Source organism: Schistocerca piceifrons, chromosome X, assembly GCF_021461385.2.
Source record: "Schistocerca piceifrons isolate TAMUIC-IGC-003096 chromosome X, iqSchPice1.1, whole genome shotgun sequence".
NCBI classification, from domain to species: Eukaryota; Metazoa; Arthropoda; class Insecta; order Orthoptera; family Acrididae; genus Schistocerca; species Schistocerca piceifrons.
The window spans coordinates 77,388,635-77,412,036 of NC_060149.1; the positions used below are offsets into that span (position 1 = coordinate 77,388,635).

General features: G+C 41.0%; 1 protein-coding gene across 1 annotated transcript in view; it reads right to left on the minus strand.

Moving 5' to 3' along the window:
- Window positions 1-1,418: 1,418 nt before the first annotated feature.
- Window positions 1,419-23,402, minus strand: part of LOC124721522 (leucine-rich repeats and immunoglobulin-like domains protein 3) — a 94,091-nt gene continuing 72,107 nt past the window's right edge. Inside the window, exons 10-13 of the mRNA XM_047246540.1 lie at window positions 21,139-21,420; window positions 19,363-19,638; window positions 16,993-17,319; window positions 1,419-2,064 (exon numbers count right to left, since the gene is read on the minus strand). Coding sequence (XP_047102496.1) covers window positions 1,787-2,064; window positions 16,993-17,319; window positions 19,363-19,638; window positions 21,139-21,420 — 1,163 coding nt within the window. The 3' untranslated portion in view covers window positions 1,419-1,786. The remainder of the gene's footprint in view (window positions 2,065-16,992; window positions 17,320-19,362; window positions 19,639-21,138; window positions 21,421-23,402) is intronic.

Sequence of the window (23,402 nt, forward strand, 5' to 3'; positions counted from 1 at the left end):
GTCATCGAGTCAAACAGAAGTGATTTCCAGTGTTCACAAAGGTAGTATTATAGGTTCTCTGTAGTTCCTTATCTACATATATTATTTACGAGACAATCTGAGCAGCCATCTTAGGTTGCTTGCAGATGATGATGTTGTTTATCGTCTCGTAAAATCGTTAGGAGATCAAAACAAATTGCAACATATTTAGAAAAGATAGCTGTATGATGCGAAAATTGGCAGCTGACCCTAAATAATGCAACATGCGAGGTCATTCACATGAGTGCTAAAAGGAATGCGTTAAAACTTTGGATATATGGTAAATCGACCAAATCTAAAGGCTGTTCATTCAACTAAATACCTAGAAATTACAAACAACTTAAATTGGAAACAACTTAAACTGGAAAGAATGCAAGAAAATACTACAAGGAAGGTGAACTGAAGACTGCATTTTATTGGCAGAACATTTAGAAAATGCAACACATATGTTAGAGAGACTGGCTGTACTACGCTTGTCTGTCCTCTTTTGGAGCACTGCTGCATGGTGTGGTATCCTTACCAGATAGAATTAACACAGTACATTGTGAAACGTCCTGGCAGATTCTGGATACATTGTGAAAGTTCACAGAAAGGCAGCATATTTTGTATTATCGAGGAGTAGAGCAGAGAGTGTCATGATACAGGATTTCAGGTGGACATAATTAAAACTAAGGCTTTTCTCATTGCTGTGTGACCTTCTCACCACATTTCAGTCACCAACTTTCTCCTTCGAATGTGAAAATATTTTGTTGATGCCAACCTATGTAGGAAGAAACGATCATCATAATAAAATAAGGGAAATCAGAGCTGGCATGGGAAGAGATAGGTGTTTGTTTTTTCCGTGCACTTTTCGAGAATGTGATAATAGAAAATTATTATTATGGTGGTTCAATGAACCATTGGTCAGGCACTTAAGTGTGATTTGGAGAGTATCCATGTAGGTTTAGATAACACAGAATTTAAAGGAAAGCTATAAGGTCCAAGAAGTAACAAAATTAGCCACGTTGGCAAGATGAGCCTTAAAAAACTCCCCAGATCATTAATTTAAACCTTAAAGTAAATATCCTTACAACATTTTAGCAGGTACCTATGACAGGGTAATTCTGCAATATTACAGAAAAGTCAGTGAATCATGTTGCACAAAATTGTTTTGAAAGCACTGAGTTCGACAAACCATACAAAAAATTTTGTTCATGTATAACATGTTCAGAAATATTAGGTGTAACAAAGAATACACTTACACAAAAGAGCACACAAGAGTAATGAGTCATCATATCAAAATACAATAAAAATATAATTACCAAATAACTTAATATGTGAAGTATTTCAGGTGGAGTTACAAAGTTAAGACTGTAACAAAATACATTCTTTTCATTTAATAAACAATTAATACACACAACACAGCTCATGTAATATTTATATTTCTATACATCAAACTTAATTTGTGTAGCATTTATTTAACAAATATTTCACAAGCAATATATTTTATCTGGCGTTGTACACTTTATACATAAATTACATTTCAGTGAAATTAGGACATACAGTTACACATTTATCTGTGTATAACTTTGCCTACATAATAGTCTGATTTCAAAACACCAGTCAGTAGAGTTTAAAACAACTCTCTTAAAGAAATAACACAGCATTCACAACAAATGCAATTAACATATTTTGTCATATATCACATTCTTTCATTAAATGAGAAGAACATTCATAACTCACAGTTAAAACAGTTATGTATGCACAGTACAGCAACCACTCACTACCGTTACTGGCTATCACCTCCCACAGTATCCTCGGTATGAGTCTGTATATCGAGGGGTAGGCTACGATAGGAACACGAGTGGGGAACATCGGCAGCAGTAGATTCTCTACCAAAAGGAGCCGACCACCTCTGTGAGGAATTTGCGCTCACTTCCTTTGAATCTTGTGGCCTGTCATGATCAGTACGGTGCAACAAGCTGTGCAGCAGCAATGCACCACTCATTCCTTGTATAGCACAATTTGGCAGCAGAGAATTCGTGACACTTTCGTGCTCACTCACTTCTGGGAATGGAGAAGATATTTTTAAGCAATTAGTAGTCCAGTGTTACAGCAATAATTAATTATCTTACTATAGTATGACTAATAAGGTTGAAATCATTGGTTGAAAATTTATTTTATTGTGTTGTATCCACATATGGTTAAAATAAGATTCATTAAATTAGTGGCTAACAATATCACACAAAAATGATTTCTTGCCAGTCAAGCTCAGTCATTGCCTCCATCTGCTATGTTTTTAAAACATGACTAAAACTGGATCAAGCACAAAAAGCCTTAATTTTAAGTTACTATGCCAACAACACTCATGAAATCTATCAACAAAATTTAAAACAATACAACATATGGTAAATATGCTGCTGTGCCTATCTTTACATTTATTAACACAATGGTAAAATCTAAAATTTATTTTGAACTACTTTTCTATGTATCAAACAATATGTATTCTTACTTGTCACATTCATTTCGTGTATGTCACTCAATTCTGATGATAGCTAATTGTGCACCATAGCTACTAAACACATTAAATTGGTCTACTTGGCAGTTAAATCTATGACTATTATAAAACTAGCCTTTTCCCCATGGCTCCATTCATATACGAACGCAACGCACATATTGCAATCTTCTTCTGACCCCCGCTCCCCTCCTGGTGTTCGCCTCTCCTCCTCCTGCTGTCTGTCCACCTCATCCTCCTACCTCGATCTGTTCATCTCCTACTCCCCACTCTCTTTGTCCATCTCCTCCACCCCCTCTCTGGCCATACATTCCTCACCCCTTCCTCTGTCCATCTTCTCCCCCTTCTTCCACTTTCACCTGCCTCTACACCTTGCACTTGTCTACTGCATCTCTCTCTCCTGCCCCTATCTCTGTCCTCCTCCTCCTCCCCACTACTATCCATCTGCTCACCCCACCCCCTCTGCTCAGCTGTGCCCATATGCTCCCGCAAGGCATGCAGACACTAACAGCACAATATGCCTGTCATGAAGGGCAGCCTACATGTCAGGGAGTAGAAAACCCCATTTTGGCTGCATCTCTACTCCTATGACAGCTAGGACACCCACAGTGCTGATTCTCATACAGCAAGTAGTATGTGCAACAAATTTGGTTGAAATCAATGTAGTGGTTTAGAAGGAAATGCTGGACACACACACACACTCACTCTCTCTCTCTCTCTCTCTCTCTCTCTCTCTCTCTCTCTCTCTCTATTTCCTGCAACTTCAATTGTGTATGCATTCGTCACATCTATTGCCCCCTACTTCCTCCACTGTGTGTGTGTGTGTGTGTGTGTGTGTGTGTGTGTGTGTGTGTGTGTGTGTGTGTGTGTCCACCTCTCCTCCCACCGTTTCTATCCACCCGATTCTGCCACCTCTATCTATCTACTCCTTTCCCTCTCTTTGTCCATCTCTTCTGCCCCTCCCTCTGTCCATATCCTCCTCCACACACTCTTATCATCCCCCTTCTCTCTGCTCAGCAGTGCCCATCCTTGTGTGTAGCCCCTACAAGGTGTGCCATTACTGCATGCACATGCCACTCCCCTTTATCTCTGACCATCACCTCCTACCTGCTTTCTCTGTCCATTGCATTCTCTCCTTTTTTTTCTCTGTCTCTCCTCCCTGTCTGTCTATTTCCTCCTCCCCCTTTACTGTCTACATCATCCTTACCCCCTCTCTCACTCTCCATCACTCCCACCGCCAAGCTCCGCACGTGTAGCTCCTGCAAGGCATGTCGATACAACACTTACAACATGCAGGGCAGCCTACATGTCTGTGATTTGTGTACCACCCTGGCCCGTGCTGATGGCTACCTCCATGCGGCAGCATTACTCAATCACTGCTGGAGTACTGATTATTCTTTGTATTTTACAGTCCCTGTTATGACATGTCGATAAAATGAATATTGCACTAAACTATTTTGGGACTGCTCTATTGAATGGACATATAACACTCTCCTTTAAAAACTCTTTGTTTGTGATGGTAAATAAACTAATGCTTTCTGTTGACACTGTGAGTTGCATGATACACATGACAAGCAGTATTTGTTTGAGCAGTTTCCATCTACACATTGCAAAACTGAAATCGCAAATATCTAAAGGATAACTTTTAGAAGAGACACACTGTACAGAAGGCTGCATATTAGGAGTTTTTAATGCCCTGAATGCAAAATAAACACCACCGTGGGGGCCATTTTGGCAATAACAAAATCATGTCAGCTGAGGGAAAAAATACAGGTAGAGGAAAGAGAACAGTCAGAGAATACAGTAGGAAACTATTTTGCAAATTTCTGATCTACATATACTACCGCAAAGAGGGCAAAAGCAACTACCAAAGTGTTTTAAGAATTTTAATCACATACTCATACTTGAGAGCAACATTTCAGCTACTAACTGTAGTCCACAAAATGTACACTATATTCTGAATACAGTATGTACAATGACCAATTTCTGATTAGGGCACTCTATTTGTATTTAGTGTAATTTTTTTTTTATCCTTCCATTTTGCTTAAGTTATGAAGGGAGGAAGATCCAGGATTTAATGGCCCATTAAAAATTAATCATTGCATTCAGATTGGAAAAGGATGAAGCAAGACACATTGAAGCATTTGCCTGAAGTGATTTAAGGAAATCACAGAAAACCTGAATCTGGACAGAAATGCAGATAGATAGATATTTGACCCCTAGTCTCCAGATAGTGAGTCCAGCATCTTAACCACTGGGCTGCTTGTGTTACAACTTTCCACTGACAATCGGTATATGAGAGACAGATCCACACTGAGTGAAGTTACGAAATGTAGTTGGCAATGATTGATTCGAATGATTTTTGGTGGTATGGGAATTTGCTTGTGGTGAGCAAATTGTTATTAACTGAGAATTATTTATCAACAGTTTATTACAGAATCACTGCATTTATTGTTCCTGATCTTAAAGTCTTAGAAGTAACAAATAAAAGTCAAAGGGCTTTATGAAACCATAATATTGCACTGAGATGTTCTCTGTGATTCTCCACCATTACTGTTGTAGAACACTTGAGAACAGTGTCCAGAAAAGAAGTATGATGCCACATTTTGCATTATTTCAAAAGTAACAGTATTTCTACAACTTCATCAGCAATTTACATCTAATGGAGTGGACAATGGAAGAATAATGGAGCAGGGAAAAAAATGCTGATTGGAATAGCATGAAATGAAGTGAGCACATTGCTGAACAAGAATGCTGTTTCTGCTATCAATGTCACCTTCATACATGAAAATACAATTCAAGCCAATACAAATGCTACAAAAAAGGTTTTATTTGCCCAGTTGTTCTCTGACAAGGGTGTAGTCAGTCGTGAAAATAAAGGTTTCAGAAACCTTAAACATGAAATATGAGACAGTAATTGCTCAATAACTTGGGATATGATTTTATATTTTTTCCCAGCCAGAAACTTCTTTCACAATACCCTTTTGACCAAACAACATCAATATGTACAACCATCCATGCACTGGAGGTATATGTAAATTTGCATTTTCAGTGCAACGTGTCTTCAATCATGAATGAGACAATGAAGCTTGTATACAAAATCCAGAGTGTCACAACAACATCATTAGAACATTCTAATACTGTGATGAGACACAAAATGTTGAACATTTGTCTGTTAGTGACCAATCACTCAAAACCACCACCAGATTGCTGTCACCTACATATTACGAGTTGTAGTTATCTTGAGGAAAATGCAACAGAACAGCAAACTATTTTCTTAGAGGCAACTGGGAGGTTTATGTCAACCTGGACAGTAAGCAACCATCTCCACATGATCAATTTGACCTCCAGGCATCCATCTCAACCAACAATAAAAAGGCAACACCATGGTGAGGTTGGTTGGTTTAAAAAAAGGGGGAAGGGACGAAAGGTGCGTGAGGAGGGTGGGCAAATGAACACGTGAAATGGAACCCGAATCAATGACATATGGCATCACTTACAAGTACATGACTGGAGATCATCTGATGATCATTATAGAAGCGTGGAGAGGGAGCAGCTACCGATGGATATCTCAGGCATGCAGTATGCAGCTGCATAGTCTCAGCAGGGAAGTACGTCAGATGCCTCTCAATGCTATAGAGGCCAATCTGAGGGCTGTGCACATTGAGACAGGATCATCTAGCTGATTGTTCAGGCCTACAGTCAGCATTTTGGAGACAAGACAATAGTATGCAGACATGCCATGCTCACCTCCCACTTCACACACACATTCAACAGAAGGTAGGAATCAAGCAAATAGAAAAGTTTGTCATATCTGCTGACATAAACCCAACTGAATATCCATCAGGAAAGTTGGGGCTTGCAATGCAAAGTCGCAGAAACCCTCCTCAAACTTCAGGAGGGCTACCACCGAAGAGCAGGACAATATGAGGAGCAACTAATTATCGCCTTCTGGACAGCATGACGAGGAGAATCTAAGCATGTTACAGTGTACAAGGTGGAGCAATACAGTACTGAATGTTATCCAGATGCACAAAGATGTGCAGTTTAGTTCTTATTTCACCAAAGTTATGTTTTTAGTTTAAGAAGTTTTGAATCTAAGCTCACACACTTTCGCAGATATGCAGGTGGTATAAAATTTCTTTTTTACTATAGAAGTTAAAGTCAAATGTGTTACATTGAATAATGCCACAATGAAAACCAGCTGAAAGCTGACTATGTCCCATTCACTGAAACACGAGAGGGCCTGTAAGCACATCAAGGCACATCATCATAGTACTGCCACTGAGGGGTGAACAAGTCATGGTGAGCTTGCTCAGTGTGGCAATGTCCTTTGCAGGTATAAGCTTGTCAGTGTGTGTTGTTATACATCAGTAATTTTAGAATCTGATTGTAAAGTTCATCTTAAAAGACATATCAAAGACCAGTTGTTGATTATTAGCATATGTACCAGTGTTTGTAATTACACTCAGCACTCACTGTTTCTGTTCCCATTCAATAGCATCACACAGTGTTTCCACTCCCCCCCAAAATTAGTAGCACATAAAAGTAAACTCATTACGTCATCCTCCACACAGATACAGCAATCGAGATCAACATGTCAGTCAAACCAAGAAGCTTAAAAAAAAATCATTACATCCTTCAGAGAAACATGTGGTCCTTAATGTGTGTAAAATTGAGCTGTTGTATCCAGAGCAGCCAGTGACAAATACTCTTTTGAAAACAACTGCATCTACAAGTATTGGTCACTCTCTTTGAAGTCTCCCAAAACAGAAAAATCACGACAAAAGCTTTCCATGTCTTCGACAGAAGTGAGATACAAAGGGAAGAACATGTATTTTTTTTTTTTTTTTTAATGAATTGCCAATGACTGACAAAATGCTAGCTGCCACAAATGAAGATCCAGATAACTAGGCTCTACAGATTATTAAGAGGCATTTACTAGTTGGACGAGACATTGTTGAACACAGGGCATACCCAAAGTAACATTTGGGTAGATAACATCATAAAATCCTCAAAACAAGTGTTTCCATCCAGAAACAAGGGTCCATCGGGTAAAGTAAACTGACTGATTAGCACACACATTGGGAGCAAAACGGGTATGGTTGAAAGCTGTTTGTCGATTTTTGAATCCAAGAAGAGTGGAGATTTTCATGAGGAGAGGTGTGTCAATACGTTGAAGACGGGGTTTTGAGATGTCCTTCCTCCGCTACAGGAAAACACAGTTATGGCACTAGATGACGCCCCATAGCATTCTCATAGAAAAAAAAGTTCATAATTTGAATTCTAACACTCAAGATACATAATAATGGCTAAAATCCTAAAATAAAAGTTCATAATTTGAATTCTAACACTCAAGATACATAAGAATGACTAAAATCCTAAAATGTCACTTTTGAAGATAGTGTATTGATGAAAGGACTAATAGGTATCATTAAAGAAACACAAAGTTGTGCACAAAAAATACACTATAGATGAAATGGCTAATAACAGGGAAAACTGTTCTTCAAATTCTTCCCTACCACTGCAATTAAATGCTGCAGAGTTAGTTTGGGCCAGAAACAAACATTAACGACATACAAAATGTCAGAGATTAAAGAACTATTATAACAAGCAGTAAGAACACTGACTCCAGAAGAGTGGAACAAGTGTGTCCTTAATGTGATGAAAAAAGCTGGAACTCAAATGTGGAAATTAGTCAGCATTATAGAGGAGAGAGAAGAGCATTTTGTAATAAACTTGAATGACAATATTTCAAGTCTGACCGAATGAACTTAGTGTTTTTCTTCTCTAATATTATTGTAACTGGTACTGTTACCAAAATTGCTTGTATCTGAATCTGCTATGCCACTTGTAGGTGTTTTATGCTTTATTTAATTACATTGCAGCCCAAGTTAATAATACAGGGTTTTTCATGAGCGACACATGCTCCGCTGTGACGTCAGCCTGGTGGCGAACTGCACATTGAGCGCGAAGGATTTTTGACCCCACTACACATCATGTGAACACTGAATGCTTTCACTAGAACAGGTAGTGGCTGGTCACACGAAACTGTTTTGGCTTCGTCCCAGCTCTCAATAAACTGACTATATAAATGCAGCAGAAATGGAATACCTAAGACAGTATCAAATCCTCTGTCAAGTGACAAATTTATTCAAAGAAAAAAAGAGACAGGTAAATTATCCCTGTGTGTGTGTGTGTGTGTGTGTGTGTGTGTGGTGACCAAAGAAATTATAAATTTAAAACAGTTACAAAAACAGAATAATACGTTGACTATAAATTGAAGACATTATCAATACTATTATAGCCCAGAAAGAACCGGAAAGAAAAATTCTGAGAACTGGAAAAAGTTATTTAATGGCAACTACCAATATGACCATGGAGCTGCAGCTGTTGACGAGTAGGGAAATTAGGACTTGTAGCGACAGGCGGAAGGAGGAAAGTTGGCAGGAGTTGAGATAACAGCAAACATTGTAGAAGACACTTACTTTGTGAACTCTAGAAGAGATATTGAGAGTCTTACGATTGGGGGGAAATTATAAAATTACTGTTCAAACATAGGCATTACCTATGGAGGAACTGACTTACTGTTGCATGTTGTTAACTTAATGCTAGACTTGTTTCAAACAACTTACAAGAATAAAGCTGCTCATATTTCAATAGGTAATCACCCAGTCATTTTCAAGGCACAAATACAAAAATAGAGTGCTGTGCAAGGAAATTTAAACCCTCATCAGGCGGGGCCTTGCCGACCAAGAATCATAGTACAGCGTAAGTGGAAGTACAATAAACACACCATAAAAAAGACTGGCCTCACCACACAACCAAAGATGACCAATGACAGAAGTTACTGATTGTGAATGTTAATTACCAACAGATGAGCAAGTAGCATTAACTCAGTCATTTGTAGTTTGGCCAGGGAGAGTGCAGAATTCCTCGCAGAATTTAAGAAAACACCTCCATTTCTATAAGGCCACTTGCTAATTTAATCTCAACTGATTCATTAACAACACTATCTCAATAGTTTGAAGTGTACACCAGAACCTCTGTGTTGTTATACTACATAGGATGACTGATACCAAGGTAGTGTTCTGTAATAGCAGATTTGCTCTGCCGTTTCAAGTGTGTGAGATGATTATGCTCAGCAAACTGGTCCTCTGCCCTCCTTATGGTCTGACCAAAATATGATACGCCCAAGTTCATAGGATTCAGTAGACACCCACCTCACACAAACCAAGATAATACTTTACAAAACCTAAAAGGGTCCTAATCTTAGGTGGAGGTCAAATAACACACATCACTGTTTTTCTGCAAAATAAGACCAATCCTGTTGGAAATGCTAATTGCATATGGCAAAAAGGCTATAGATTTTAAGTGTCATCTTGTTGTTTTCATCACTTATCCATTTCACGGGTGGTCAATAGCACAAGCCGCATCTGATGTGTGTTTCGTATAACCATCTGGAGAAAGGTGAATTGGAGTGGGCTAACTCTGCTGCAAAATCTCGGAGTCTGAGATGATGTGGGTCCTGTGAACCAAGGTATGAAGTACCCCTCATGCTGAGCCAGATGGTGGCAACTATCATCCTGAAGGGGGTAGGAGGGGGGGGGGGGGAGAGGAGGAGGAGGAGGAGGAGGAGGAGACAGCGAGAGTGGTCTTCATATAAATATTATGCCCCAAACACCACCAACCTTTCTCCTGATAAACACATAAAGGAAAGGAGGGCCGCCATCCTTTTTCACCTCTATAGGGAGCCAAACAACAAATGTATTGTTCATGTATATTTAAAAAAGCATGGAACTGTTAGTGCCACCAACTCCAGAGCATGTTCCTTGATATCTTCTATGAACATATTAGCAATAATAGGTGACAGAGGGCTCCCCATCACAATTGCACCTGCCCTTGGTCACTGAATAAAAAGTAAGAAGAGGTCAACACAATGACAATTACCCATGACAACTCAGGCAGAGGAATGTGAGTGAAGAGAAAGACGACCAAACCAACATAGAAAATTCACCGAGTTCCTAATGTGATGAACACACTGGGCTACTAGTGGTCTCAACAGAGTAGCAATATGCGTTTCACTATGAAGGTGGAAAAGAACTGTTGCTTTCCCTTCCTTGATGTGTTAGTCCCAGGGGAGGTTGCTGATATGTTGGGACATACTTTTTATAGGAACCCAACTCACACTAATTTGTATCTTCAGGTCATTAGTTGTCAGCATCTGGCTCATGTAAAGGGGTACCTCCTACTTTGGTACATAGGGCCCATGTCATCCCATACTGACAGTTTGTCAGTTGAGTTAACCCATCTCAAAGTAACTTTTCACCAGAATAGTTGTAGTGAAAGACATTGGATGAGCATTGCACTATCGAGCAACTGTGAACTGCGTGAGTGATGAAAATAGTGAGGTGGCATCTAAATCTATGGTCTCTTTGCCTTATGCAACTACCATTTCCAACAGAATCTACTCTACATACATACTCTGCAAGTCACCGTATGCTGCGTGGTGGAGGGTACCTTGCACCACAGCTAATCAGTTCCTTTCCTGTTTCACTCAAAAATAGAGCAAGAGAAGAACGACTGTCTATACGCCTCCTTACAAACTCTAATTTCTCTTATCTTACCTTTTTGGTCCATATGCAAAATGTACGTTGGTAGCAGTAGAATTGTTCTGCAGTCAGCTTCAAATGCCAGTTCTCTCAATTTGCTCAATTGTATTTCTTGAAAAGATCACCGTCCCTCCAGGGATTCCCATTTGAGTTCCCAAAGCACCTCCGCAATCGAACCCACTAGTAACAAATCTAGCAGTACGCCTCTGTATTGCTTTAGGGTCTTCCTTTAATCCGACCTAGTTGGGCTCCCAAACACTCAAACAGTACTCCAGAATGGAGTCACATTAGTGTTCTATATGCTGTCTCCTTTACAAATGACTCACACTTTCCCAAAATTCTCCCAATATATCAAAGTCTACCATTTGCCTTCCCTACTATAGTGTTTGCATGCTCGTTTCATTTCCTATCACTTTGCAACATTACACCTAGATATTTAATCAATGTGACTGGGTCGAGAAGCACATTACTAATACTGTATTCACACATTACAGAATTGTTTCTCCTACTCATATAAATTAACATATATTTTCCTACATTTAGAGCAAGCTGCCACTCATCACACAAACTAGAAATTTTGTTGTGTCATCATGCATCCTCCTACAGTCACTCAATTATGACATCTTCTGGTACACCACATCATCATCAGCAAACAGCTGCAGACTGCTGCTCACCCTGCCCATCAAATCATTTATGTATATAGAGAATAATAGCATTTATCACATTTCAAAGGGGCAGTCCTGACAATACCCTTGTCTCTGATGAACACTCACTGTCGAGGACAATGTCCTGGGTTCTATTACTTAAAAAGTTTTAAAACCACTCTCATATCTGCGAATCTATTCCATATGTTCATACCTTCATTAACAGTCTGCAGTGAGGCATCATGTCACATGCATTTCAGAAATCTAGGAACACGGAATTTGCCAGATGCCCTATATCCATGGTTCACATGATATCATGTAAGAAAAGGGCAAGCTGAGTCATGCGTGAGTGATGCATTCTAAATCCGTGATGATTTTTGAACAAAGACTTTTCCACCTCCAGGAAATTTATTATACTTCAACTGAGAATATGTTCAAGAATTCTACAAAACAAATCTATGTTAAGAATATTGGCCTGTAATTTTGTGGGTCCATTCTTTTACCTTTATTATGTACAGGATTCAGCTGCACTTTTTTCCCCGTCTCTTGGGACTTTTTGCTGGGTGAGAGATTCATGTTATGCAAGCTAAGTAAGGGGCCAATGCTGTAGAGTACTCTTTGTAAAATTTGATTTGGATTCCATCCTGACCTGGTGACTTATTCATTATCAGCTCCTTCAGTTGCTTCTCTATGCCAGGGTTTCCATTACAGTGTCCTCCATATGGGAATCTGTGCAATGACCAACTGACTAAGTTTGTATGACCCTCCTGTGCGAACGATTTCTTAAATACAAAATTTAAAACTTCATCTTTCCTTATGCTATCTTCTATTACCACACCAGACTGGCCAATGAGTGACTGTATAGAAGCCTTTGGACTGCTAAGTGATTTTAAGTAGGACCAGAACATTCTTGTGTACTCCGCTAGATCCTTTACTAAGGTATGATGGTGTAATTGTTGTACGCTTTGCGCATCCATCTTTTTGAAGATGCATGAATCTCTACTAAGACTTTGGTTGAGACTCTCTACTCGGCTCTAAACCAAAGAACCCCAATCAACTATGGGAAAAATGCTGTAAATTGTGAGCTCTACTTGCACCCTGCATGTGAGACCAGCAGCCTTCACTACTTCTGCCAGATACTCGTATGAACTGAGAATGGCCTCAGTACCCAAGTGACAGGTGTCACTGGTGCTGAAATGAGCCACAACTTATAAGGCCTCCGCCACATTTTGCACGAATCCCCCCCCCCCCCCCCCCCCCCCTCCCTCCAATCCCAGCAGACATACTGAGTGTACATTGTCTTTCTTTCTGGCCCTGAACACATGGGGCTCCATTACACACTGAACACTAGAGCTTCTAATAACTAATACTCTTGATACTAATTGGTTATATTCTGCAGAAACATGGTGTTAAGTGCATTTCCTGACTACCACCTAAGATTAGCAATCTTTTAGGGTCTGTAATGGATGATATGAGCCTTGTTTACATAAGGTGGGTGTCTATTGTATTCTGTGTAGGAGTAGCATGTAATACATTGGTCAGACCATCAAGATCATGAAGGACAGTGTATAGAGCATAAAGGTCACAACACTAACAACTGCTCAGCAAAACTTATATTACAGAACACTGCCTTGGTATCTGTCATCTATGTGCACATTTTATATGTCTGGAAAAAGAACAAGTTTCACAATGCAAAACAAGCTGACAGTAATACTGAAGAGCTGAGCTAACATAAAAGAGAGAGAGACAGAGAGACAGAGAGAGAGAGAGAGAGAGAGAGAGAGAGAGAGAGAGAGAGAGAGAGAGAGAGAGAGAGAGGGGGGGGGGGGGGAGGGAAGAGAGGTGGTAGGAAGAGAGGTGGAAGGAACAGGGGGAGGGAAGAGTGGGTGGGCCGAGAGAGAGAGTGTGGGGGGGCCGAGAGAGAGAGAGAGTGGGGGGATAGAGCGAGAGTGGTGGGGGGTAGGGCGAGAGTGGTGGTGGCGGGGGGTAGGGCGAGAGTGGTGGGGGGTAGGGCGAGAGTGGTGGTGGCGGGGGGTAGGGCGAGAGTGGTGGGGGGTAGGGCGAGAGTGGTGGTGGCGGGGGGTAGGGCGAGAGTGGTGGTGGCGGGGGGTAGGGCGAGAGTGGTGGTGGCGGGGGGTAGGGCGAGAGTGGTGGTGGCGGGGGGTAGGGCGAGAGTGGTGGTGGCGGGGGTAGGGCGAGAGTGGTGGTGGCGGGGGTAGGGCGAGAGTGGTGGTGGCGGGGGTAGGGCGAGAGTGGTGGTGGCGGGGGTAGGGCGAGAGTGGTGGTGGCGGGGGTAGGGCGAGAGTGGTGGTGGCGGGGGGTAGGGCGAGAGTGGTGGTGGCGGGGGTAGGGCGAGAGTGGCGGGGGGTAGGGCGAGAGTGGCGGGGGTAGGGCGAGAGTGGCGGGGGTAGGGCGAGAGTGGCGGGGGTAGGGCGAGAGTGGGGGGGGGGGGTAGGGCGAGAGTGGTGAGGGGTAGAGCGAGAGGGGGAGAGGAGGAGAGGGGGAGAGGGGGATAGGAGGAGAGGGGGAGGTGGAGGGTGAGATGGGGAGAGGGAGGGAGGGAGAAAGAGGAGGGCGAAAGAGGGAGGGAGGGAGGGAGGGAGGGAGGGAGGGAGGGAGATAGGGAGAGAGGGATGGAGAGAGGGAGGGGGAGAGGGGGAGGGAGGAAGAGAGGGAGGGAGGGGGAGAGGGAGGGTGGGAGGGTGGGAGGGAGGGAGGGAGGGAGGGAGGGAGGGAAGCAGGCAGGGAGGGAGGGAGGGAGGGAAGCAGGCAGGGAGGGAGGGAGGGAAGCAGGCAGGGAGGGAGGGAGGGAGGGAAGCAGGCAGGGAGGGAGGGAGGGAGGGAAGCAGGCAGGGAGGGAGGGAGGGAGGGAGGGAAGCAGGCACGGAGGGAGGGAGGGAGGGAAGCAGGCAGGGAGGGAGGGAGGGAAGCAGGCACGGAGGGAGGGAGGGAGGGAGGGAGGGAGGGAAGCAGGCACGGAGGGAGGGAGGGAGGGAGGGAGGGAAGCAGGCACGGAGGGAGGGAGGGAGGGAAGCAGGCACGGAGGGAGGGAGGGAGGGAAGCAGGCAGGGAGGGAGGGAGGGAGGGAGGGAGGGAGGGAGGGAGGGAGGGAGGGGGGGAGGGGGCAGGTTTAGAAATGATTCAGTAATGACTGAGTAACTACGGTATAGAGGTACAAAAGTTGTCTGTGGCCTTCTGAACAAGTCTTAATTTCATTAAGTTTGCCACTTAACAGACCTCAAGATTAAAAAAATACACTTCTGAGAGTTGACCAAGTAGCAAAGACTGCTGTTTTACTGCCCCCCATGTTTAAGATTGTTGAGAGAGGAATGATACCTTTTGAACCCATAGTAAAACTAACTAAATAGCCCCCAATATTGTAGAACATAGGTTAGATGATAGTGCTAGTACCTTTCACACACAGCAGCTGATGGTAATACTCTAGCTGGTATGGTTCATTCCTTGTCAGAGTAGGTGTGACCAAAACTGCTTCTGTGTACGAACCACAACAATTACCACTCGGGAACATTCTATTAAAAGTATTTCTCAATTCTCATTTTTCAGGAGTTGTACCCTGCAAGAAAATGCAGTACCTAGCTCCCACATGAAGAATGGCTAGTTGTTTCTTTTCAGTGTTGGAGCGAGAGTGGGGGGGTAGAGAGAGAGTGGGGGGGGGGAGAGAGCGGGGGGGGGAGAGAGCGGGGGGGGGGGGAGAGAGCGGGGGGGGGGGAAGAGAGCGGGGAGGGAAGAGAGCGGGGGGGGTGGGAAGAGAGCGGGGGGGGTGGGAAGAGAGCGGGGGGGGTGGGGTGGGAAGAGAGTGGGGGGGGGAAGAGAGCGGGGGAGAAGAGAGCGGGGGGGGAAGAGAGCGGGGGGAGAGAGAGCGGGGGGGGGAGAGAGCGGGGGGAGAGAGAGCGGGGGGAGAGAGAGCGGGGGGGAGAGAGCGGGGGGGAGAGAGCGGGGGGGAGAGAGTGGGGGGGAGAGAGTGGGGGGGTAGAGAGTGTGGGGGGGTAGAGAGTGTGGGGGGGTAGAGAGTGTGGGGGTAGAGAGTGGGGGGGGGTAGAGAGTGGGGGGTAGAGAGTGGGGGGGTAGAGAGTGGGGGGAGAGAGGGGGGGGAGAGAGGGGGGGGAGAGAGAGTGGGGGGGAGAGAGTGGGGGGGGAGAGTGGGGAGGAGGAGAGCGGGGGGAGAGTTTTATTCTATCTTTGCAGCTTGCTTTTATGTGGAAATATCTGTCTTTACAACTAGATTTTTCATAAGTGATGCAAATTACGTGGCAAATGTTGGAAGCTATTTTGACTTACTCATTTTCTATGTCTCAAAGTCGTGCAATTTCCTATTAACTACAGAATCTTTTTCTCTTCTAGAGCTAGTAAAAATTTCTGGCTCTGCACTAGGTGTTTTGTAGGACAATATTTGCTATAAATGAAATGTACGCTGATCACGGCATCTGTGCCGAAATTCTCCCAATTCGTATTTTACAAGTCTTTTTGTGTTGTTATACTTAACATTTCCATTGTCACACAGAATTTCAAGAAAAATGAACATATTTAGCATGATAAATCAAGATTTTAAAGTATTACCGGACAATCATACAGATGAAGGTTCTTCTTGAAGTAGCTGTTTTCACTAGTTCATCACTGAGCAGCTTCATTATGTCTTGCGCAAACCACTTAATCTCTTACATTTATTGGAGATCTAATATTACAGAACCATGCACTTGAGAATGATCAGTACAGTCAAAGATTTTCTGTTTGGTTCTTGAGTACTAATGTGCATGTCTTAAGTCTAAAGGGTTGAGCCACAGACTATAGGAGGAGCTGTGATGAACTTTCCTATCAAGATACTGCATACTCATTGTGTGCCAGTTTCTATGATCCACAAACACGATATCCAATCTTCACAACTTCACATATCTATCTTCTTTATTCAAACTATCGATTACCATGTATTACCGCAGTATTTGAATGGTCCAATTAGTAAAATATTTGTATATTACCTTTCAGCATTTTGGCCAGTATGCTGTGAACGGGAATATAAGTTGTGTTTGGCCATTAAATGGAATTTACCATTTAAAGGGATAATGTAAATTTTATACTTCACTTGATAATGGTCTGTTGTTGAACCACATATTTCTTACATCAAGTGAAGCATTAGTATTATATTAAATGTAGTGTAACTGTTAACATCTATATTTATAGTCACGAAATGTACATGTTTACAACTTACCTTCTAGAGCTACAGCGTGCCCATTCTCTAACAGGAAATCATCACTACTGCGCTTTGCAGAATCACCTGTGCCACTATCTTTATCACTTGACTGTTCTGATGTTACATCAATATAGAGATTGGGAACAGAACCTCTGCAGTCCGGATGTGACCGCAAAAGTGTGCTCGGATAAGGACAGGCATCATTTCCGGCTTCCATTAAACCCATTCTTTTACGTGTATGATAGATAATGACAACCCAAATCACCGAAGTCCCAACTGCACAACACACTACAGTTATGATGATGATTCCTGTTATATCACCATCTGTCACACCAACAGCAGATGCTAAAAAGAGATGTATATATCAATTCATTGTATGAAACAATAAAAAATCACATTACCTAAAATTTTCTGGTTCTTGTACCACAAAATACATTATATATCCAAAAAATTACAGCTAATGAGAAACATGTGATGCATTTATTATAAAACACTTTGGCAAAAAACAGTAAAAAAAGAAGGAAAAGAAGAGGGAGGGCTCTTTCAATTGTTAGTATTTTGGTATCCCACAGGTTCTAGTGGTAAAATTAAATTCTGCAGTATTGTTATAAAACCCTTCCACCTTTCTGGCCAAAAAAAGGTGATTTAAATTATCCGAAGATCAGCTGAAAGATATTTCATTCAAAAAATTTAGTAAATATAATTTGAAAGAATAAAACCTTACTATTTATGAATAGCTAATTACATGACCTATTTCAGTAAGAGAAATCAGAAAACAATCAATAGTAATGTGGGTGAGCACTGACAAATGAACAGAACAGAATAAATCAGTAAGGCAAAATATTCTGATTAAACTATTTGAGAACTACTATCATATTTTTACAAAGCACTTACAATACAACAGTTCATTTTTCTAGGCAACATACACTTTTTACTAACATACCACTGGCCATTCAATTCGCAACACTACAAATGCAGCATGCACCAAAAATCAAATTGGCAGGAACTGTAAGCTTGGCTACGCAAATGATTAGCATTTCAGTGCACAAAGTAGATACAAGTAATGTCATTTACATTCTGTATTTTACATACGATTACGTGTCAGGTTTCTCACTGAGGAATCACATTAAAATGTTGTTTGTTAGTGAGAAGATCATTTCATGCAATATATAAGAAAGAAATGTCTACTAACATCTGCTGGAATTCAACAATGGCAGGATTGTGGCCTATTGAGCCTGTGGTTTATCATTTTGTAATACTGCTATTCACAACAGTCGGGATCCCACAACTATCACGTGAACACGGAATCGAAGAGGTCAGGAGGGACATACTTAATGTCATGGAGGATCAGAATGGCCCCATGCTGATAGCGTCCATGAAGAAAAACAAATAATTTGCTCGGTCACGATGTATCACACAGCTACGTCATATACCTCGAGTCAGAAATGGGCTTCTTTGCAGCAAGATAAATATCCAGATGAACAGTGCAAAAATGTCTGAAGCACCACAGACTGTCAGTACGGTGACCATTTTCATGGCTTCTCTCAATGCAGCAGCAGAGAGGTGCCAACAGGGGTGCACTCAATGACAACAGTAGACAATGGAAGTGTCAGTGTATGGAGGCTATGAGGAGAGCGAACATGGTGATTCTATTCATCATCACGATCATAAAGGCATCTAGTTCTCACCGTCAGTAATCTGGACAATAACCAGTGGATGCACCCTATTTTGAAAGTCTCCACGATGTTACCTTGCAACAAGAAAATACAAAATCACAAATTGCCCATGCTGTCCCAATCTACCTCGATACAGAGTGTCTTCAACTGGGGCCCTGGCCAACCTGTTTTCGAGATTTCTCAAGTCCCTACAATTGATGAACTCTGGCATAGTGTTGGAGCAGCATGGAATGATGTGCCCATATCTATCATCCAAGCTCTGTTTCACTTGATGCCCAGCCAGTTAGAGCTACTGTTGGTACCAGAGGTGGCAGATCTGTGTACTACAACTCACAAGCTGTGTACCACAAAATCACCTACATGTTTTATTCCTATATACTGTGTATATAATGTAAATAAAATTTCTTTATTTCCTATCCTTCCTTGTGATGTAATTTCAATGACCAGCAGTGAACTTGCAAATCACATGTGAAACTAAATTGCTGCTGTGATCCATGAATTAACCACACTTAGGATTTCTCCAATTGAAACATAATCATAAACTACAATGGCCAAAATTTGTATTCTGTAACTCTGAACTAAATGGCCATACATAACCTTCAAGCAAATGAGCACACGATCTGCATTTAATCTACATCTGATTCAAAGCTCACTTGTGTGTACTTTAACATTACTACTTTCATAAGTATTATTGTGAAGTTGCCAAACTTACCTGGAACAACAGTCAGCTTGGAGTAACCCCTTTCGGTTCCCAGAGTATTGGACATCTCGCACTCATAGGTTCCTGCATCAGAAGGTATTGTGTTAACAATCACCAACAGCTGATCTTCAGCAGTAAAAAAATGTCTTTCTGTTGTAATCAAATTTCCTCCATCTTTTTTCCAAACCAGTTTTGGTTTTGGTGAGCCCGATGCCATGCACTCTATAACAATTGGTTCTCCTGCTGTTATTTCCTTGCTCTCCATTGGCTTCACAAATGATGGAGGTTCTAAATTATAAACAAACACAAAACTTTAAGTCAAAATTATGCAATAAAATAATATATAATTGTACAATATATTAAAATGTAACATGAATATTGTAAACATGATTTCGAATCATTTGGACTACAGGTACCTGACCACTTAACGTATATGAACAGGTAACAAAACTGGCACCGTAGAAGTTAAATTGTGACTCTCAACAGCGCAGTTTCACCACGCTCACTCCATTTTTAGGGGATGAATGCGGTTAAAAGGTAAATATTTAAAAAGTTCCTATGATAAAAGTTCAGTTAAAATCTCATCCACTCTCACTCATTTACACTGATCATCATTTAATCACTCACAATCATCCATAATTTAAAACTACAAACAATGCCTGTCTGTCAAATCTGTTTAAAATGGGTAGAGTAAGTAAGAAATACCTAAAATAGCAGCTCAGGAAAATGTGGCTGGCCAATTACCTACAAAAACAATGGAAGAAACAGCCACAGCTAAAAAAAGACATTTTCCAAAAGCATAGCTACAAGTTTGATCTTGTTTATGTACCTGTCTACCAATCAATGCCTCAACTACACTGTTTAAGCTTTTGTGTCTCTGTATCTTCAGAATCCAGACCTCATTGTATAAATCCTCATCTGAAATGGCACTTTCACCTTACGTAAATGTTCTGCAGAATTATTCCTCGCTTTATTAGCCCATATTTGTACATAATTGAAAGCAAGCTTTTGCAGTGGATTTTTACTGGGCAGTTACAGTTTTTCAGAAAACCACTTAAAGGATTCATCCGATTATATTTATGAGTTCTTCTCAAATGACATCTCACAGCATGAAAAAATGAAGTTCTTCTTTAGGACATTACCATTTATCACATTTTATTTTCTATCAATAAAGCTGTTAGTGAGTTTCCAACCTATTTCAGGACACAGGAAGGAAGGAAGGAAGGAAGGAAGGAAGGTAGCTTAGGGTTTAACATCACATTGACAACAAATCATTAGAGACAAATGACAAGCTTAGATTGGGGATGGCAAGGAGTGAAATCAATTATTTATATTTCAAAGAAACCACTCCATCATTTGCTTTAAGTGGTTTAGGGAAACCATGAAAAACCTAAACCTGGATGGTCAGACAGGGATCTGAACACTGTCATACTGAATGCAAGTTCAGAGTCACTGCATCACCCTGTTCAGTTATTCAGCGTACATCTGATTTTTGCTACCTAAGCAAGTTATTAAGATAATTTTTCCAACTTTCTCCAGTTCTATTTTTTACGACCAATTACACAATTGTCTCTTAAATATTGTTTATCTGTGTGTCGGTCACATGATCAAATGATTTTAAATTGACTGAACAGTTTTCCCTCTCTAGTTTCCCATCCTGTCTGAAAACATGAAACCTTTAGGTAAGAGTAAAATTAATAAATATCTTTAAAGTAATGTAAGTACATTTTTATTATGTGTATTGGAACACCTGTCAAGAATTTGTTAACAAGCAAGGTTTGTACTCACCCAAAACACTTAAGGTAGCATTTGCGACAATGAATCCAGCCGTGTTCTTGGCAGTGCAAGTGTATACTCCCATATCAGATGCCTTAACATTAACAATGAAAAAGACATCATCTGTAGGCATTACATGCATGCGGCGTTCTCTTGCTGCTGGAAAGTCATTTCCACCATCTTTCTGCCACACTATTTCAGGAAGAGGCAGGCCAGTGGCTGCACATTCCAAACGGGCTGTACTCCCAGCCTTTGTAGTTACATCAGTAGGAATTTTTGTAAAACTAGGAAAGGCTGTGGAAAAAGAAGAAAGAGTAACTTTTGTCTTTGTGATGTAAAGTAACATTGGTGTAAAGTTTCTTCACACACCCCAAAAAGAAAAAAAATACCAGTGAATTAATACCAGTATTTCTGGAAAACAATTCAGTTTGTGAACTATGTTATCACAATATTTATTGCAACAAAAAGTCTGGAACAACATCTTCAACTGGTTAGACAAACCACACTGTAAACTCCTTATGCAACAAACCTCATAATTCCCTACACAAATAAAGTCTATCTCTGAGATTAGTTACTGTGTTGGAGAAAATGGTTATTTGCATATAGTTATGAGAAATGTTAATACAACTTTAATGGAATCCTCAGATCTGATGGAATATACAGGGTGTCCGAGGAGGAATGCTCAATATTCAAAGGTATGACAGGAATAATCATTCAAAGCAAAAAAGCCTAGTCAACATGGATTCTAAAAGGTATACCTTAAGAGCTACAAGCTCTTCTTCATCTTTGCTACTTTGAAACATCTCTCCTACTGAACAAGTGCTCATAGCTCTTACGGTATGCAGTTTACCATGTTTACTATACTTTTTTGCTCTGGATGGTAGTTCCTGTCATATCCCTGAATACTGACCCTTCCTCCTGGGACACCCTGTATACAGGAAAGACACTCTGAACTCAAGTGATGATGGCATACTATTTCCACCAAAACCACTGTCAACTACAAGAAGTTAAACAACAAAAATAAGCATTAAATATATACAAGAAAGCAGCTGATCAATTATATCAAACCAAGTAACAAAACAGCACAACGTAATTGTCAAGACTTTCACTGTCATTTCTCGATGTTTTGTCTATTTTGCAGTCTTGGGCTGACGACTGTTCTATCTATTATCTTTAGTTTTGTCAACAGAAGTGGCTGGTAATCTCAAAGAATCATCCTCCATCAGATGGGGCAAAATGTTTCAAAAATATTTATAGAATACCAAATATACATTTCCTGATCAAGCAAATTGTCAGGAAGTATTTTTTTTTATTTGTTAACAAATTACAGAGAGATGCATGTATTTGTAGACGTGGCAAAGAAAGAGATCTATGTGACACTGTATTTAAAATGCTTGTTAATTAATTATATAATCCACTAACAAGGACACTGTTCATTTTTTCATCAAAAACCTTTATCTCACACAACCTAGAATTTGAGGAACAACAGAAAACTGTTCCCAAGCTTATGCAGTCATTTGTAACCCCTGAAAACAAAATGGCATCAGGTGTTCTGATTGGGGCATTGGAATTTTTTCAGTCATTCCACAGAATGCATAATAACCTCTAAGACTTCATGAATGGGACATCAGTGAAGAGTGTTTCATGGCTTTGGTAGCAGCACTGAACACGTGTCAGAACTCACAGTGTTCACTTGACAATGATTTAACACCACACTAGAGTACTTAGGTCCTTATTCTGAAGTAAAATCATCCAAACAGTACTGACTGGTCTGCTGACCACACATCTATAAGAGCTGCATAAAGACCTGCTGTTTTCCTCACAACATAAGATGGAGCTACTTGACAGGGAACAACCACTGTAACTCCAGGGAAGAATGTTTGCACTCGGCAGTATAAAGGTTCTGGATGTTATAGCTACAATAATTGAACAAATGCCAAGTTTGCTTTGTACTACAAAATGCGCAGGTGTTTCTAAATAACACTGTGAAGTGTTATTATAAGAACGATTAACTGCAAGAGTTACATTCACAGTCAATGAAATGGGAAAATCCATCTAAATGTCTTGATCTATATCTGTTAAAAATTATGTTGCACTCCACATGACGGCTCACAATTATCGGCAGATCAAGCATACTAGCAAAGTAGTTCTACAGCAGTTTCTTCCAATCTGTCATTGCATGTTTACACACAACTCCTGTAAATAGCAGGTGTAGAGCTTATGCCAATAATGTCCTATATGAATTTAGATCGGATGATTTTGATGGCTAGGACCAC